The sequence below is a fragment of the Microcaecilia unicolor genome, chromosome 6 (genome assembly GCF_901765095.1).
Source record: "Microcaecilia unicolor chromosome 6, aMicUni1.1, whole genome shotgun sequence".
Classification (NCBI taxonomy): Eukaryota; Metazoa; Chordata; class Amphibia; order Gymnophiona; family Siphonopidae; genus Microcaecilia; species Microcaecilia unicolor.
The window spans coordinates 108,296,874-108,316,991 of record NC_044036.1 but is presented as its reverse complement, the minus strand read 5'-3'; the positions used below and the strand labels follow the sequence as shown (position 1 = coordinate 108,316,991).

The window sequence follows — 20,118 nt, the reverse complement described above, 5'->3', positions numbered from 1 at the left end:
AATGGGAAGCCAAAGTGGGACCCCGGACCACCAGCCAGGCCCCGAGATTCCTTCAATCAATCCCGGCCAAGGGGGGAGAATCCCAGACCAAGATTGGAGAGGGATCAGTGTGCCTACTGTAAGGAAAGAGGGCACTGGAAAGATGAATGCCCCCAGAGGCGCCAGGGACTGAGAAGGGGACCAGGAGATCGAGGAAGCCGAGGCCGAGTTCGAGAGGGAAGATATGAGCCTCCTGAATCTGACATCATCGGGATAGCCGAGATGGCAGAATGGGACGAATAGGACAGACCGGGTTCCTACAAACTGGGCTCCCAGGAACCTATGGTCAAGTTAACTATAGGGAGCCGCTCAATTCCATTCATGATTGATACAGGAGCTGAACATTCTGTTGTGACGGAGCGATTAGCGCCTGTGTCTGGAAAAACTGTCCGAGTGGTGGGAGCCACGGGGGTGCAGAACCGGAGGCCCTTCCTGACGACCCGTAGATGCCAATTAGGCTCACACACAGTCACTCATGAATTCCTGTATATGCCAGACTGTCCAATCCCTTTGTTAGGTCGAGACCTGCTGTCCAAGCTTAGGGCCCAAATTTCCTTTGACTCTGATGGCCAGACTTCAGTCTCCTTTCGGCCCCCGACATCTAGCCCAAAGGGTATATTGAGTTTCTGCTGCCCTCTTGAAGAAGAATGGCGGCTGCATCAGTCACATGGCCAAGTTGACCTACCCCTGGCAGATAGCTTTCAAGTCAAAGGGGTATGGGCAGAAGATAATCCCCCAGGGTTGGCCCGAAATATTCCTCCTGTCCATGTAGACTTACTTCCAAGTGCCCGGCCAATCCATCTTCGCCAATACCCAATTCCCCGAAAGGCTCTGGAAGGGATCCAAGCACACCTCAATCGTCTGTTATCCCATGGAATTATTCGTCCTTGTCAGTCTCCATGGAATATGCCACTGTTGCCAGTTCAGAAGCCAGGGACTGAGGACTACCGGCCAGTCCAAGATTTACGGGTGGTTAACAAATCCACTATTTCATTACACCCTGTAGTGCCTAATCCATATGTCTTGCTAGGATTGATACCTTCTGGAGCTACCCATTTCACGACACTAGACCTAAAAGATGCCTTCTTTTGTATTCGGGTGGCCCCCGCCAGTCAACTGCTTTTTGCCTTTCAATGGGAAAACCCAGTAACAGGAAGGAAGCTTCAGTATACATGGACCCGCCTGCCACAGGGGTTCAAGAATTCCCCCACCATTTTTGGGACTGCCCTAGGGCAAGACCTTAAGACTTTTAAATCTGAGCCTTCCAGGCGAGTTTTACTCCAGTATGTAGATGACCTCCTGATTGCAGCAGTGACTCAGGAAGAGTGTTTTGAGGCTACCAGAGAATTGCTGGAGTTACTCTTGGATGCAGGCTATAAGGTCTCACGCTCAAAGGCCCAACTTTGTCAGTCAGAAGTGAAGTATCTGGGCTTTTGTATTTCCCAGGGAAGTCGGAGACTGGATGTCAGTAGGAAGCAAGCAGTTGCTGCAATTCCCCAACCCAAGTCCAGAAGGGAAGTTAGGGAATTTCTGGGAGCAGCCGGATTCTGTAGAATTTGGATTCCAAATTTTGCACTGATGGCGAAACTCCTTTACCAAGCCACAAAGGGGGGTGAAAAGGAACCATTTGAATGGGGACCTACAGCTCAACAATCCTTCATTGCCATAAAGAAAGCCCTACTCCAAGCCCCTGCGTTAGGCCTTCCTGATGTGGAGAAACCTTTCTCACTGTATGTCCATGAGCGACAGGGGGTTGCTCTGGGTGTGCTGACCCAGATGATGGGATCCTGGCAGAGGCCTGTTGCATACCTGTCTAAACAGCTGGATGGAGTGGCTAAAGGATGGCCAGCCTGCATGAGGGCCATTGCAGCAACAGCCTTACTGGTCCAGGAAGCTGACAAGCTGACCTTGGGGCAAGAACTGGTTGTTAAAGTCCCCCACGCAGTTCTTACCCTCATGGAGTATAAGGGCAACCACTGGTTTACAAATAACCGCATGGTTAAGTACCAAGCTAGCTTGTGTGAGAATCCACGGATACACCTGGAAACAGTGGCTACATTTAATCCCGCCACTCTTTTGCCAGCATCTGAGGGACCACCGGATCATGATTGTATCCAAACCATGGATGAAGTGTACTCCAGTCGACCAGATCTTAAAGATGTTCCGTGGAGGGACCCAGATGTAATTTATTTCACAGATGGAAGCAGTTACGTGGAGAACTCTAAGCGATTGGCAGGCTATGCTGTGGTGACAGAAGACAAGGTGATAGAAGCAAGAGCCCTGCCCCAAGGAACTTCAGCCCAGAAAGCAGAACTTGTGGCCCTCATACGAGCTCTGGAGCTAGCAGCAGGACTGGTAACCAACATTTATACTGATTCCAAATATGCCTTTACAACTCTACATGCTCATGGAGCTTTGTATAAGGAAAAGGGACTCATAAATGCTGCAGGCCAACCTGTTAAGTATGGACCCGAAATACTTCAGCTGCTAGAGGCTGTGTGGGCCCCTAAGAAGGTAGCTGTTATTCACTGCAGGGGACACCAAAGGATAGATACTCCAGTGGCCCGAGGGAACCGCCATGCTGATCGGGTGGCCAAGGAAGCTGCTCGAGGACCCCCAGCAAGTACTGTGACTCCCCTGTTCCAAATTCGACTGCAAGAATGGACGCCTATGTATACCCAAATGGAAGAGAAATGGGCTCAAGAGGAAGGTGCAGTAAGGAGACCTGATGGCTGGTTACATCTCCCTGATACCAGAGTTCTGGTGCCACGCCACCTAGCTTGGCCTGTAGTGTCTCAAGCTCATGACCTATCACACTTAGGGAAAACAGCACTAGCCCGCCTACTCAGTCGAGTAGTGGTGCTGGAAGGATTGGATAGTCTGGTTGCCACTGCCTCAGCCCGATGTACTCTCTGTGCCCAGAATAATGCCCGTCAGGGACCCCGTATTCCACCAGGAGTTCAGTCTAGAGGACTAACACCCTTTGAGTCTTTAGTTATAGACTTCACAGAAATGCCCAGGAGCGGTAGGCTCCGATACCTCTTGGTCATGGTCTGTACCTTTTCTGGGTGGGTGGAAGCATATCCTACAGTTACTGAGAAAGCCACAGAAGTAGCTCGAGCCCTCCTTAGGGATGTCATCCCCAGGTATGGACTGCCCCTTGCCATAGGTTCAGATAATGGGCCCGCCTTTGTTGAAGCTACACTTCAGGCCCTGTCCCGCGCATTGCGCATCACCTGGAAATTGCATTGTGCTTATCGTCCCCAGAGTTCAGGGCAGGTTGAGCGGGCAAACAGAACCTTGAAAAATAGCCTAGCAAAGATTTGTCAGGAAACCCAACTGAAATGGCCACAGGCACTGCCACTAGCCCTCTTCCGCCTCCGATGCACTCCAACTAAAGGAACAGCCCTCTCTCCCTTTGAAATTGTGTATGGAAAGCCCCCAGCCATTTTGCAGGGAATTAAGGGAGACATAGGGATTTTAGGGTCTGCCCAGGTGCAGGAGCAGGTAGCCCTCTTGGGCAAGATAATTTCTGAGCTTCAGTCTTATGTGAGAGAAATAAACCCTGTCCCCTTCCAGGCTCAGGTACATTCCTTCCTGCCAGGGGATAGAGTTTGGGTGAAAGACTGGAGGCTCCAGCCTTTGGGGCCCCGATGGAAAGGACCTTTTACTGTTTTGCTTTCTACCCCTGCAGCTGTGAAGGTCGCAGGGATTACTCCATGGGTCCATTGGTCTCGAATTAAGTCTGCTGACCAGACTGAGCCCAGCACGGATCAGACGGAGCCTAGACAGTGGAGAGCAGAAAGTGATCCAGCGGAGCCATTGAAGTTGCGCGTGACCCGAACCAAAGAATCTACTAGCTGAAAAGAAGGGTCAACTGCATACTGCAGGAGCTGCTGAACTTCGGCTTCACACTGAGACTCTTTCTGTCCAGATTCTGGCTTTCTTGGAATTTGAGAGCTTGATCCTTGTCAGTTGAGGGTCTATCCCAACTGGTATAAGAACTCAAAGACTGAGAACATTATATGAGAGTAATCTGTGATTAGCACAGACTGTTGAAATATTATTGCTTAATTAGTTTGCTGTATTTGTTTTAGATTAGGAAGAAAGAAAATGTTAGTAGTTTGGATGCTTTTGTTGTTTTCTACTCCTTGCCTCCTTGTTCCTAAAACCCCAACTCGTTCCAACCTTTGGTTACACTCTGTCCAGGAACTAATTAGCCAGGCAAAGATTACTTCCCCTTGTATTGTGTGTTCCCGATTTTCTCCTTATACTACAGATGTCCCAGCTGTTCCTGTTCCTGTGCAGCTCCCAGCTCTTATACCTCCCTACTTTTCGAGTTCAGGCCCTTGGAGCCAGGATTATACTTGGTGGTCCTTTTATAATGCTACTTCCCCCTCTGACTCTTCTCTAAGGCCAGTTTTTACGTCTCCCTATCCAGCTTCTGGAGTGTTTTGTTTAACAAGAGACATCTCAACTGTTCTTCCCATTCCCTGTAACTATACTAATGTTCTCCCAGAGAAGGAGGAACCTGTGTGGGTAGTTTCTCCAGGTACTCCTATGTGCCCTACTACCATACCTGTAGATTATGACCAAGGTGATTACCTGGCTCCTAACCTTACTACTGAGAAGACTATAGTGTCCCATCCTATTTTCTACTTTCATAAGTCCCCGGGGTATGAAGGGGTTGCATCATATGAGCGGTCTGTCACAATTGGGGATTGGCACCTATGGTGTACAAAGTCTCCATTTCTTCTTCGTTCCCCCTGGGATAGGGGCTCGCATTATGGGCATCCTAATCTCCATCCTGTGCCTACATTTATTGGGAACTTTCGTCGCCCTCTCCTTGGTCATTACTGGCTCTGTGATAATGTCCTCCACATGATTCTTCCCCCCACATATGATTTTTGTGTATTGGTAACCTTGAATTATTTTCCTAAAGTTATTCCTCTTCTCAAACCACCATCCCCGCACCACTCTAAGCGAGAGGCCTTGTCCTTACCTTCCTCCGTTGCCACAGAGGATGAGGCGATTGAATTAGCCCTCCAGTATATTAATTCTACTTATCCTCTGACTAAAAAGAGACTTGTAGCCCTTTCTGCCACGGCCTGGATTCCAATTGGGGGCCCGGTAGTGGGTATTACTGAACTAGGTATGGCTACCCGGAGACTTCAATCCCTACTTCATGTTCTAGTTCATGAGCTGAACGTGGTAGTCAATGCATTGCAGGATCAAATTAATGAATTAAGTATAGTTTCTCGGTATAACCGTATGGGTCTTGACTATCTCTTTGCAGCCCAGGGTGGTCTCTGCACAGTGCTAAATTCTTCAGAGTGCTGTACTATTGTCATAAATAGGACGCATGTAGTTAGGCATGCCATGGATAAAGTCCTACAGTTGGCCAGCCTTAATGTGGAGGATTACCGAGGAGGATTAGACCTTACCTCCTGGTGGTGGTCATTGACCTCCTGGATACGTCCCTTGTTCATTTCCCTAATAGTCTTAGTTTTAGCAGGGTTGTTGTTTTGTTTCCTGGCCTCATGTGCTTCGGCAGTATGCCGTCGGACCTTAACAAGTAGGGTAATGGTGGTTCATAAGTCTATTCCTAGTTAGGATCACTATAATCTCCAGAGTTTGAGTTGTGAGACTTATCTCTGCATAAGCTGATTTTAGTCTCAAAGGGGGGAATGAGGCAGCCATGGGCATAATATATATAAGAAATCATATTAAGGGTTAATTTTGTTTAAAGGTGCTCAAAATACTATTTTAAATTCTCAGTTTTGCAAGTAAAGTGAAGGTATGCCAGATGGTTCATATTATTTCAATGTCTAGCTTGCCGAGCCAAAGGTTAGAAAGGTCAGAGACAGGAATTTCTTTCACCCTTGTGAATTGCCAATGCTAGCTCAACATCTGTATACTGTTAGGCATACTGTAGTTTAAAGCTGAAATAATTTCAGAAGTTCTTGATATGTAGATTTTGTTATAAGGAGATAGCTTAGATATATAGACCATTATAAGTATGTAGAATATGTCTTATAAGGATGCTTACTTTAGAATATGCTGTATTCTGTGTAAATTAATAATTCTGTGTGGAATGTTTGTTCAACTCTCTGTCTGACGTTCTGAGTAGGGCTGCAGTGAAGAGATCAACATGTGGTTTGACTTAGCCATAGTTCTGGCTGGTTCAATGTATAAGCTGATAGGTGAAAGAGGTCAGGACTAGTCAGCTCTCTTCTCCTTGATTAATTATAGGTAAAATGTAGAAATGGTCTTGAAAGTAATAACCTGATATGTATGCTATTAAGTAAGATTGGCCCTTGACCCCTTTAATGAATACCAGAGTTTAGTTAGCAGTTAGTACTAGGAATATGAGAAATCAATCATAATAACATGTAAGAGACTGGAGCCCAAATGTCTGGTGTAAGGGGCCCCAGGTCACAGGTCAGTTTAGGATGTCTGGAACCTATGTAACTGATATTTGTATAGAGCTGATTGGTTGAGGCAAGGTAATCAATCTATTCCTTAACCAATTGGAGAGTAAGGGGGCTAGGCTAGGCTAGATAGAACTGTATTTAAGTGGGAGAAGAAGCAGGTTACGTCAGAAGGAGCTCAGAAGAAAGAGAAGGACAGAAGGAACAGACAGAAGAAGGAGAAGACAGCATAAGAAGAGAAGCAGCTGAGAGAAAGACACAGAGAGCTGAGAGAGAGACAAAGAGAGCTGAGAAAGAGAAGAAGAGACTTAATGCTGATGTTCTACTTTGTTTGCTGGCAAATAAAGAAGATTTCTCTCTCATTCTGGTGTGCTGTCTGACTTCTGAAGTATCATAAATTCATGCATCAATTCCTGCAACACTGGTAGGGATCCCAAGCTCTGCCAGCTGAAGACTTCTCCCTGATGGTAACGAAAATGCTACTTTCTAAGATACCGGCACCTGCGCATTCTCATTTTCAGCGCATGCCTGCTGCAGACTAGCAAGGTGGAGAGAAGCATTTTCCCACCAGCTGAGATATTTTTTTGGTGCCCACCCACTTCTTGCCTAGGCCCACCCAAAATCTGCTGTCTGGCTATGCCCTTGAATGAAAATAAAGACTAATCAAAACAAAATGAACAATGCTGTAAACGACACAGGAAATAAAATGAAATAAAAATATTTAGGTCACCCCCCCTTGTGTGGTATTCCTACTAATATAATAAAACAAACATCATAAAAACTGATTTTAGCCCTTCATTATTACACCCTCTTCTTGGTTTTTAGTGCAGAGCCACTTATTTTCTGTCATGCTCTGCCAAGAGCTAAAAAAAATGTAGCTTTTGTCAGAGTTGATTAGTCTATATGAGTCCTAGAAAGCAGTATCCTTTGTTGCTCCTGACACCTAACCCCCAATCCCTGATTTCTTCTTAGCTTTTAAAAGGACCCATGCAATGAAGTGTATAAAAGTTTGTGCAGGGTTACAATGACTTTAGTACACAATTTTTTGAGTGCACAATTACAAAATGGGTTTTGAACAGGAGCTAACACAATATATTTAAAGCTATGGTAATGAAGCTATTAGCTATTCTATGCAGATACAGAGGCGGGCATAGAAGACTGAAAGGCAGAGCATAATCCTTGCATTTTATTGCCAAGACTGTGGAGGTGTAGATGGGTTAGCTCCCTTTGTGGAAGCACTTGTGAGGATTTATTGCCTGTTTCTTCTTTTTGATGACAGCATGCAGGACCCCCATTTTTTCTGGCTTCCATGAAGTGTATGGGTAAAAATGAATACCGAACTGAAAGGGAGATGTGCTGAAAGAGCTGGATTGCTGAGATCACATTCTGTGCTAAGGGCAGCTAGAGCTGTTTTCAGGGCTGAGCAGAAGACAATTGTGCAGCTGATGCTGAAAACTACTAGGGGCCGAAATGTAAGGTGAATGAGTGGTCTGCAAGCTCATTACTAGCCACATGATACAGACAGAGTTTCAGCATTGAAATTAACTCACGCAGTAGACACCAGCAGAAAACATATTAAAATGTATAGTAAGGAAACTAGTAATCTGCAGCAATGCAGGAAGGATTTTAAGCAATGCACTGATGCCTACCAGGCTCTGCACTGAAGCGGCTTAGAAAGGTAAGGAAAGCCTGTCAACTTGAACATCCCTGCCCCTGCATTGGTCTCAACATCTCTGGTACTCAAGCAGTCCCCTTCCTCCCCCGACTTAAAAAATTTCTCAATATTTGGTCCCACCTCCAACATGGTTCCCCTCCCCTTCCTCTGGTTTGAAAAAATTCCCTGGTATCAAGCATTACCCCCCCCCCCCCCCCCACACCTGTACATGACCCCTTTCCTCCAACTTAAAATTTTTTTCTGGTGTCTAGTGTCACCGCCACCTTACCAACCTCCTTCCTTCCGGGGCATAACTGCAAGACACAGGAGCGATGCCGACTCACTTGTGTGTTTGCACCACGTTCTTGGAAAATGGCAGTGTCTAATCCTGTGTGGTGAATCCTGGGATCTATCAAGTTGGGTCAGGCTACCAAATAAGGGAATTTTTTCCTTTATTTGTGCTATCTGCCCAGACTACCCAATAAGGGGAAAATTCCCTTATTTGCCAACCTGCCCCTGCTTGGTGTGTCCCAGGATGCACTGCATGAGGACAGGTGCTGCCATCTTCCAAGATTATAGCATGGAGGCAGAAGTGAGTGGGGATCGCTCTTGTTTCTTGAAGCTGCGCCCTGGGGGTGGGGGGGGGGGGATAGCGAGAGTCAGGGAACAAGAAGGAATTTTTTTAAGTTGTGGGAGGGGTCAGATCAGGGGCGAAAGTGGTGCCACTGGACAACAGGGATTTTTAAATTAACTGGGAGGGTAGGCGTGTCGGGGAAAAGGACAGGGCTTCTAGGCTACCAGGAAAAAAAAGGGGCAATACAAAAAGCTACTCTGTCAGGAGGGTCAGGTCAGGGGATCACTAGATGATTTGGGGGCTGATGCAGACTCATCAACTTTTTTTTAGATGCCTCCTTCCTGGGGTGGGGGTGGGAGGTGGATCATATAATGAGCTGTGCAGAAGTAGACGTGCAGCTCTTATGCTCTGACCCTCCTGCTTCTAAATCCCTGAATATTTAGTGATTTTGCTTATGTTCAGCCAGAATTGTTGTACAGTATGCTTATCTGAATAATATATGGACAACTATGTGCTAAAAGAGAGTCCAATGTGATCTCTAAACCTCTTAGGAAAGAGAAAGATAAAACGTAGCCTGCCAGGGCTAAGATGGTGGACAAAGAAGGCGCTGAGGTACAGTTGATTGAATCTCTGATATGATTGCTTACAGTGGCAATAGTCACTGCCTTTGATCTTCAATTTGAGCAATTTTCAGAACAAATCCAAGGTATGGCGCAGTCTCTCTGTGAACTTAATGGTTGCTTACGGGAACCTGAACAGCAATCTCTGAAATGGAGAGAGTAGTATGCCTGTGCTGAGAAAATGGATGATCTGGAAAACCTCTCCTGGTGCAACAACCTTCATTTAGTTGGGTTACTGGAAACTCTGGCAAAGAGGAAAGCTTTGTTGGCTATAGAAACCTGTAATGCCAGACACATAACAGGCCTAGTTAGCCTAAATGCAGAAAACGCCTTTGACTACGTAGGTTAGGATTTTCTTTTTAGCATTTTAAGGAACATTGGTCAGAGGGCTAGGTCTATATCAGCATCCTTATACGGTATTGATAGTCAATTGTGTTTATCCCAATATTTTCTAAAGGCTAGAGGCACCCGGTAAAGATGCCACCTTCTGCTGTTTCTCTTTGTATTATATTTAGAACTGTTCCTTCACTCACTGGGGAGAGAGAGCTAATTTCATGATAGAAACCATGCATTAAACTATCAGTGTGCGGCTGTACTGCATGACTTTCTGCATCACTATTCTGTGCATAGATGTCGGTATTGTCTGAATTTTATGTACAGAATAGCATGCCAGTACATGGGCAGATGTGTGCAAATACTGTTTGTCTGCTCAGCCTTGTGTACAACTCTAGCTGCCTTTCAGAGCTGCCAAGTTACTCAATTCCAGGAGGGAGATTTTTTGGCCACTCCTGGTTTTCTACTCACATCCCAAAACTGTGTGAAATTTGCAGTCTCTGATTCAGTGCTGCAGGTCCCATAATATATCATGATAGGGTTGGCTGAAATTCAGGACTGGCCTAAAATCTCTCTTCTGGAACTGGGTAAATTGAAAGCTCTGACCCTTAGCATAGAACCATCTGTGCATATGTTCAGTTTGCTCAGAAGTTTTGTGCTGGGCCTATTTGCTACAATTTGGTCATGGCATCAATGAGCAAAAATTTGATGTCCTGCTTGTGTTAGGAAGCTGTGTTCTAAGCTATCAGCGCATAGCTCTAATACAAACTTACTGCATCAGCCTTGGGTTGCATCCTTTATCTTCCATTACTGGGAGAAACAAAGAAATAGGTAGAAATGAAGGGCAAAGGGAAGTAAAGAGGTTTGGATACAAATGGGAAGCAGAACTGGATCTATGGAAAGAATGCTTTCCTTTCTTACCATTCCCATACTTTATTTATCTGTGTTTTATTTGTATTCTGTACTGTAATCTGTTTGTTGTAATTTATTTTACTAACGTGAGTGGAGGAGTGGCTTTGGTCCTGAGGAACTGAGTTCAATTCCCACTTCAGGCACAGGCAGCTCCTTGTGACTCTGGGCAAGTCACTTAACCCTCCATTGCCCCATTTAAGCCACATTGAGCCTGCCATGAGTGGGAAAGCGCAGGGTACAAATGTAACAAAAAAAAAAAAAAATAAAGGCAGAAAGTCAAATATCAATCAAATTATGCCAGTTCACCTTTCCCCTGATACTATGTCCTCTCTTTCCTAATCTTCCTCTTCTCATGAAACCACCCTTCCCTGATCCTTGATTGGTCTTTCTTCCTCTTCTGCTCCTGGCACCTTCCGCCTCCCACCCACCTCTCTCCCTACTCCCAGGACCTTGTGCCTTTTCCTTCTCTTTCTTTCTAAACATTCATGATTCTTCTTGTATCGCAAGTTGTGTGTGAATTAAATTAAAGTACCAGAGATATCATTTTGCCACCCAAAACACCAAAATGAATTGTATGGATGTACAAAGTTGGAAATCTGCTTCAATAATGCATAGGCAGAAAAATGTGTTGAGCTACTGTAGCCATGGCCTTACCAATAATTTGCCCAAGACAGCATCAGCAACTAGCGAGCTTGGGGGCAGGATGGAGTTTGGTTTGTTTGGTCCCTCCAACCAAATATTTCCCCTGCCAAGAGGTAACATTACATTTATACTATTTCCACTAGCAAATTTTCTAACTCTTCCTACACAATATAGCTCAGAATTGTTCCAGAAAACTGGGAGCCCTATGGCGCTAAGCTTTGTAGTTGTGTAATTTTCTTTTACTTCTCTAGATCTTGGATTCCTTGTTCTATTATACTATAAACAAACAGAAAATATAGGTCCTGATGTGCTTTTCTCCCATTTGAGTGAACGGGAAGAAAACTAAGTAAATCAGATTTGTGATTTTATTTAGAAACAAAAAGGAACTAATGGGCCAAAATGCCATCAAATATTATCTAACTGTGAGAGTTTCTTCAATGTCTTCACCTGTTATGCCTTCAGAAAGAAATGATAGATGGTTTGGCAACCTGTAACACATCCTTTGTGGTTAATCTTCCTGTAGCATTATAAAAAAGCCAGGAAGACGAGTGCTTGGTTCTTCACTGCCCAAATAGGAAGATGAAGATTCTCCTTCTCCTCGTCACAGCTAGCCTTTGCGCTGCCCAGTACAATCCGAACACGAAGGCAGGCAGAACATCCATTGTACACTTGTTTGAATGGCGCTGGGAAGATATTGCAAGTGAATGTGAACGCTATCTGGCACCTAATGGTTTCGGTGGTGTGCAAGTAAGTACAGATATTCAGCATTTTTGTTTTCATCTTTTCTTTATTTTGTTGTTTTTCCCTGTTTCGTTTTGTTTATATTTGCTTTCACTTCTTTTCACTTTTTACTGTGCCCTATTTGCCAGTTATGTGTACTGATATAGTTTTAGAGTGCACATGGAGGGTAATTCTAAAACAGAGCAACTAGAAGGCACCTGATAGAAGTCTATTTTATAAAAGAAAATAGGCACCTACTTTATTTTATAGAATACTAGTTTTCTTTGTATAAGACGTTTGATATCAATGCGGGGAAAGGAAGACCAGTATGGGTGTGCAGTCCACAAATTTTTGATTCATATCATTTCCCATATTGTTTACAGGAATTTTCATTTTGTTTGTTTGGTTTTCTTTTCTTTTCATTACAAGAGCAATATCATTGATAGTGCGCACTGTTTGGAAAGAGTATGACCACTTTCGAAGGAGTGTGCACTGTTCACAAAGGGGGCAATTCTATAAAGTGGTGCTAGAGGCAGAGACACCCCTATTGACAGCTAGGCACCTATTTGCACTAGGTGCTATACTATAAGTTAGTGCCTATATGCCATAACCTCCAGCTGCAAGGAGGCGTACACCTTGGCGGAACATGGGTGAGCCATGAGAATGTATCCAGTTATGTCTGTAGTTTGTAGAATACTAGAAACCAGGCACACCAACTTATGTCTGCCATTGACATGGGGTAAGAGAGCGTGCCTACTCCAATGCTGACCTTGCACTAGTATACTAGAATGTTGGCACCAAGAAGCCATTATAGAATTGGTGTTAAGCATATGGCATTAGAATGTTGAGACTGATGTGCCAATTTATAAAATTGCCTTTAATGATGTTACATTAAAATGAATGCCTAGCTGAAGCTAGTTTCTTCAGGGATCTGTACTGGGACTGATGCTATTTAACATATTTATAAATGATCTGGACATCGGAATGACGAGTGAGGTGATTAAATTTGCAGATGGCATGAAACTATTCAAAGTTGTCAAAACGCATGTGGATTGTGAAAAATTGCAGGAAGATCGGCCATCCAAATGGCAGATGAAATTTAATGTAGACAAATGCAAAGTGATGCACATTAGGAATAATAATTCGAATCATAGTTATCTGCTGCTGGGTCCACCTTAGGAGTCAGCACTCAAGAAAAAGAACTAGGTGTCATTGTAGACAATATACTGAAATCTTCTGCCCAGTGTGTGGTGGCGGCGGCCAAATAAACAAACAAGATGCTAAGAATTATTAGGAGAGAGATGCAATTAAGACAAAAAATATTATAATGCCTCTGTATTGCTCAATGGTGTGACCTCTCCTTGAGTATTGTGGTCAATTCTGGTCACCTTATTTCAAAAAAGATATATCAGAATTAGTAAAGGTTCAAAGAAGAGCAACCAAAATGATAGAGGGGATGGAACTACTTCCATCTGAAGAAAGGCTAAAGAGATTAGGGCTCTTCAACTTGGAAAAGAGACGGTTGAGGGGGGTATGATTGAGGTCTACAAAATCCTGAGTGGTGTGGAGCAGGTGGAGGTAAATTGATTTTTCACTCATTCAAAAAGTACAAAGACCAAGGGACACTCAATGAAATTGTATGGAAATACTTTTAAAACAAATAGGAGTAAATATTTTTTAACTCAAAGACTAGTTAAACTCTGGAACTCATTACCAGTGGTTAGCGTATCTGGCTTTAAAAAAGGCTTTGACAAGTTCCTGGAGGAAACGACCATTGCCTGTTATTGAGATGAACATGGAGGAAGTCACTGCTTGCCCTGAGACTGGTAACGTTGAATGGTGCTACATACTGGGTTTCTGCCAGGTACTTGTGACCTGGATTGGCCAGTGCTGGAAGCAGGATACTGGACTTGATGGACCATTGGTGTGACCCAGTATGGCTATTCTTATGTTCAATGAATAAAATGTTGATCACTTTCTGCTCTATGAGATATAGTGGTGGGGAATTCTTACTTAATCTATACAAATAAATTCTCAGGAAACAATAGTGTGCTATAAATGCCAATTTATTTGCTCTTATTCTAATAAGCACAAAAGAATATGATATATAAATATATACATTCACAGCATTACCTGTTACATAGAAATATTCACGTGTATGTGTCTTTCCTTTCTGTCTGTGTATCTTAGAAAAAAACAACTGCAAGCCATTAGGGGGTCATTTTACTAAGCTGCGGCAAAAGGGGGCCTGTGCTGGCATCAGCATGTGTTTTTGATGTGCGCTGAGGCTCCCTGTTAAGCAGCAGGTAAAATGTTTTTTTTTTATTAAATCAAATGGCCAGGCTGCAAGTAAAGGCCATTTCGGGGGGTGGGTGGGGGGTTGGGGGGAGCACATTCTGCCAGGGCTCCAGCACTAAACTGGTGGTAACCAGGCAGTGCATAGCACTGCCCAATTACTGCCGAGTAAACACCAGTGGTACAAAAATAAAAATATGTTTGTAGCACCAGAAATGGCACGGGCTGGGGGTGGGAATATTTTTGTATTACTGGCAGTACTTCTGATTTAGCGAGTGGTAAGCCCACTTAGTAAAAGACCCCCTAGATTCTGTCCTAACTGCTACTGACTTTTCCTCTCATAGCCCCTCTCCTCTCTGTCCATCTCTCTCAGATAAGAAACACATGGAGGGGCATAATTGAAAGGGACGCCCAAGTTTTGCTGAGGACGTCCTCGCAAAACATCCCGATGGAGGGGCGGGGAAACCCGTATTATCGAAACAAGATGGACATCCATCTTTCATTTCGATATTACCGTCGGGAATGCCCAAATCTTGAAATTTAGGTCGTCCTTAGAGATGGTCGTCCCTAGACTTGGTTGTTTTTGATTTTCGGCGATAATGGAAATCAAGGACACCCATCTCAGAAACGACCGAATGCAAGCCCTTTGGTCATGGGAGGAGCCAGAATTCGTAGTGCACTGGTCCTCCTGACATGCCAGGACACCAACCGGGCACCCTAGGGGGCACTGCAATGGACTTCCTAAATTGCTCCAAGGTACATAGCTCCCTTACCTTGTGTGCTGAGCCCCCCAACCCCCCCCCCCCCCAAACACACTACCCACAACTGTACACCACTACCATAGCCCTTACGGGTGAAGGGGGGGCACCTAGATGTGGGTACAGTGGTTTTCAGGTGGGTTTTGGAGGGCTCACATTTACCACCACAAGCGTAACAGGTGGGGGGGGGGGGGGGGGATGGACCTGGGTCCGCCTGCCTAAAGTGCACTGCACCCACTAAAACTGCTCAAGGAACCTGCATACTGCTGTGATGGACCTGAGTATGACATTTGAGGCTGGCATAGAGGCTGGCACAAAATATTTTGAAAGATTTTTTTTGAGGGTGGGAGGGGGTTAGTGACCACTGGGGGAGTAAGGGGAGGTCATCCCCAATTCTCTCCGGTGGTCATCTGGTCAGTTCGGGCACCTTTTTGTGCCTTTGTCGTAAGAAAAACAGGATCAGGTAAAGTCGTCCAAGTGCTCATCAGGGACATCCTTTTTTTCCCATTATGGATCGAGGACGCCCATGTGTTAGGCACACCCAAGTCCCGCCTTCGCTACACCTCCGACATGCCCCCGTGAACTTTGGTTGTCTCCGCGACGGAAAGCAGTTGGGGATGCCCAAAATCGGCTTTCGATTATGCCGATTTGGGTGACCCTTTGAGGACACCCATCTTCCAATTTGTGTCGAAAGATGGGCGTCCTTCTCTTTCAAAAATGAGCCTGAAAGGGTCTCTTCACTCTAGGTTGTCTTCCAAGCTGCTTCCTGATTTCTCAACCACAGTTCACTGTTTAGAGAAAAATAAGACAAAGGTTGTGGAGTGGAATTTGAAGTAGCCAAGGTTTTAAAATAAAGAGGTTCTGTTAGATTAGTCCAACCTTTATTCAATATGGGAAAAGAAAAGGGGATCTGCCAAATTTGGTCCCTATTCATAGGAACCAGATATTGAGACTGCCCCGACTTATCTTACATCTTCACAAGTTGGTTCTTCCTGGCTACCTCTCCCCACTTGCTCTACCAGTCGTCCCCTACTCTCTTATATACTGTGCCTGTTTACATGTTAGAACATGCAAATCACGCTGAGCAGTGCAATATAGAAAAACTAGTAAAAAAGGCCCGTTTCTGTTTTAAAGGAAACGGGCGCTAGCAAGGTTTTCCTCGGAGTGTGTATGTTTGAGAAAGAGTGTGTGTGAGAGTGACTGTGTGAGAGAGAGTGAATGTGCGAGTGTGTGTGTGTGTGTGACACAGAGAGAGTAAGACTGTGTGTGAGTGTGTGTGTGAGAATGAGAGTATGTGCCAGGGTCCCCCCTCCCTCCCAGTTGCAGGGTCGTCGTCCCCGGGTCTGTCTTGCAGTTGCAGGGGGTTCCCCCCCTTCCCTCCTCCCCCCCAGTTGCAGGGTCCCCCTACCTCCCTTCCTCCCAGTTGCAGGATCCCCCCTCCCTCCTTCCTCCCTCCCTCCAAGTTGCAGGGTATGTTTGTCTTCCCCCTCCTTTTGTCCTCCAAGTTTTAAGGCACTGTCTATCCAGTTGAAAGAGCTTTAGATTTGTTTCAGAAGGAACAACATTTTAAAAACGACAATGTCAAGCAGCTGCAAGTTTTTGCTTGTTTTTCAGTGTATAGCAATGACGGCTGCATAGGGGAGTGGAAACAGAGATTAACAAATGGGCTTCATTGCTTACCGTAGACTTGCTTTGCTAACTTCCACTCCTGTCTATTGAACTTGCTGCAGCATCTCATAGGTTTGCAACCTTTGTTTTGAGTGAACGGGGATGATGGCTGCGCTGTAGTAGGAGCCGCTCCTCTTTGCTTCCTCCGTCTTGCGAGTCGCCAGTGGACCCCGACCCCCGTCCTGAGCCCTCACCCGCCTCCTGCAGATTCGACACTCGCCGCAGGTGCTCGCTCACCGTGTGCCCACCCTCCCTCTTCGTCCTCTCCAATTGAGGGCGGTTAGTGTGCGCGGGTGGTTCGGGAGGTTCGCAGGCAGTGTGCAGCGATTCCTAGGCAGGGGGAGGAGTAAGGAAACACGCTCCATGTGTTTCCCTACTCCTCCCCCTGCCTGGGTTGCTGTGTGCTGCTGGCTGGGTCGCGGTTTCCCTGGGTCGCTGTTTTCTGCTGGCTGGGTGGCGGTTTGTTGCTGGGCGTCGGGCTGGACTCGGAGGCGCAGCCAATCAGTGGCACTTCTTTGATGACGTCACTTTTATCTACTCCACTCCATTAAGTAGACCACCTCTTGCTGGAAGCCACGGTTCCAGGCAGCCTCAGAACGTTGGAGGTGTGAATTATTATATAGGACACGTTTACTGTTTACTCTTAAGGAACAACACAGATGGTTCTCCTTAGGTTGTCCTCCGTGTGACCATAGGCACCCCGTATAAGAGGCTTAGGTAGCCTAAGCTTCCCCAGCCCAACCGTGACCTTCCCCGCCTGCCTCCTCCTCGAATTTGGCCCCGGGGCAGCCAGGAACAAAATTGCATCTTCCGCTGGCACTTACCCCCTGCTATGCCTGCTCACATATTTTCTTACCAGCTGTCTGCTCACTATCTCCCTAAGGCAGCTCCTTCCCTAGCGGTTCCGGCTCTGTCGGAACCTCTCCCTGTGACACACTTCCTGCACCGTCCATTCCAATGGCAGAGCCTAGGGCTGTGACTGTGAGCCTGAGTGATGCAGCATGCGGCTCTTTTTAGTCAGTCACCGACCGAGCCAGGGAGGGAGGTAGAGGATCAAGCAAGCAGGTATGTGTTGGGGGGGGGGGGGGTAAGAGGAGTATTTAGGACTCATTGCTTTGCTGAACAAGAGAGGGTGGTTGTAAACAACAGTCCTAGGAGGAGATTTAGCAATGCATTAACGTATGGTACTGCCTGGTCACCCGGTTATATAGATGTTTCTTTTAGCAATTCTTAAGACTCTTTTTGTGAAATAGGAAATGAACAGAACTTGGAAAGTGACTGGTGAGGGAGGAAAGACAGAGGAGGTGATGATGCAGTGGATGATGAAGGGAGGAGAGATAGATGGGGCGGCATGTTGGATAGTGGTGGGGGCAAGACAGTGGGCAATGTTGGATTGGGGCAGAGAGAGAGAGAGACAGAGAGAGAGAGAGAGTTTTATAAGCAGATCTCTATTGTTTAAACATAACTAAATGGGCTATAAGCCCCTAATGCAGTCCATTGGTTTTCTTATCTTTTGTTCTTGAGATGACTTATACTGTGCCAAAATTGAAAACTCTTACCTCTATCTGGTCGTTAATAAAAGGAGCTCATTGTGAACACTACCACCCTTAAAGGTTTTTTTGTGGCTGTACATGAGGAATTGTAATATTATGATTCTCGGAGTTAGTGCTGTTATGGTACAGTAAGGTTCTAAGAGTGTTTTTGCACAAGTTTGTGCATAGTGTTTGCAGTTGAGGGATTGTGTGTTGGCCTTACTGAGGTGACATCAACACTTCAATTTAATTTTAGTTTGTTTGTCATAACATCAGACATGGTTTTAGAAGCTTTTGGAGGATCTGAATTGTTCCATAGATGTGTATGTGGTTTAGTGTTGGTAAGGGCTTGAAATGGATGGAAATAGCAGTGTTTAATAATTGATAATATTTTTGAATAGTATACATTGGTTAATATATGCTTTAAGCAACCACTTTATTCTTTGACATATGATACATATCTAATATCTAAATGTAATAAAAGGTATTAATTGTGACTATTTTACTTTTACTTATTTTTTTCTGTGTTGTCAGACAATTATGGATGTAAGCCCTATGCCTGGAATAAACTTCCTGAGCCCCTACGTCTTGTCCCATCCTTGGCCACCTTTAAATCTAGACTGAAAGCCCACCTCTTTAACATTGCTTTTGACTCGTAACCACTTGTAACCACTCGCCTCCACCTACCCTCCTCTCCTCCTTCCTGTACACATTAATTGATTTGATTTGCTTACTTTATTTTTTGTCTATTAGATTGTAAGCTCTTTGAGCAGGGACTGTCTTTCTTCTATGTTTGTGCAGCGCTGCGTACGCCTTGAAGCACTATAGAAATGCTAAATAGTAGTAGTAGTAGTAGTAAGCCCCAACCCAGACACCACCCCTAACCCCACCCCCTTTAGCCTCCCCAAATAGTTGGGCCACCGACCGCCTATGCCTGTGACCCTCAACACAAGGCAATGGTTCCTGTTCATGTTTTCTGCAAATTCTTAGAAAGATGAGCTCATCTGTTCCAGAGCTACTAATAACCAAGTATAGCTGGTAATTTCCACCAGGGAGGGACTTATAAATAAATCCTAGCACATTTCTACCTATATAATTTAATATGTTAATTAAAAAATGTGAATTAAAAATACCTCCAATTTAGCCTAACACTCCCCCTTTTCATATTATAAAAACAATAATAGTTAACACTGTAAATCATATCTATAATTAATACCATATATCTATACTTATAAGTATACTGGTAATTATAACATAAATCGTATTTTAAATCTACTTTTTAAAAAATGTAATCATACAATATAGAAAGAATCTTAACAAAATAAAAATGAATTATAAGTAAAAAATGCATATGCATTTTAATAATCTGGATTCTGTTTTCAGCATGGACTACTCCCACCCCTGCAGTCTAGGTAGGCCCCCTAGGCCTACCTGTAGCCCTGATAAGCCAGTGGGAAGTGATGGCGGCAAATGGCTGCCATCACATCTCCTGCCCCCATCACCCGCCACTGGACTACTAGGGCTTAAGGTAGGCCAGGGAGGCCTATCTACACCACAGGGGTGGATGGATTTGAGGGGTTGGGGGATGTTTTGGGAGAAGGGGGTGGTGGGTTAAGAATGGTGACGGACTAAGAGGGGGAGGGAAAGAGGCAGGCTGCTTCAAGGGGCTCAAGAGGAGGGAAAAAGAAAAGGTAATGTGGGTCCCAGCTGATATTCAGCCGGGAACTGCTTAACTGTCTTAGGCAGGACCCGGCTAAATATTAGCCAGGACCCGCATAAGCTCTGGCAGCTAGTGCAGCATCGTTTGACTCCGGATATTCAGTACCGAGGTCCACACATGGCCCAGTACTGAATATCCGGAGATAATTTAACCAGCCACTGTCAAAGTTTTAAAAAACATTGATCGTTGCTGGCTGAATATCTATCTCATTCATATTTCT

The 20,118-nt window shown here is 45.0% G+C and overlaps 1 protein-coding gene across 1 annotated transcript in view; it reads left to right on the top strand.

The window, feature by feature from the left end:
* Nucleotides 1-20,118, top strand: part of LOC115471867 (pancreatic alpha-amylase-like) — a 50,887-nt gene that overhangs the window by 12,512 nt on the left and 18,257 nt on the right. Inside the window, exon 2 of the mRNA XM_030205750.1 lies at nucleotides 11,729-11,952. Coding sequence (XP_030061610.1) covers nucleotides 11,785-11,952 — 168 coding nt within the window. The 5' untranslated portion in view covers nucleotides 11,729-11,784. The remainder of the gene's footprint in view (nucleotides 1-11,728; nucleotides 11,953-20,118) is intronic.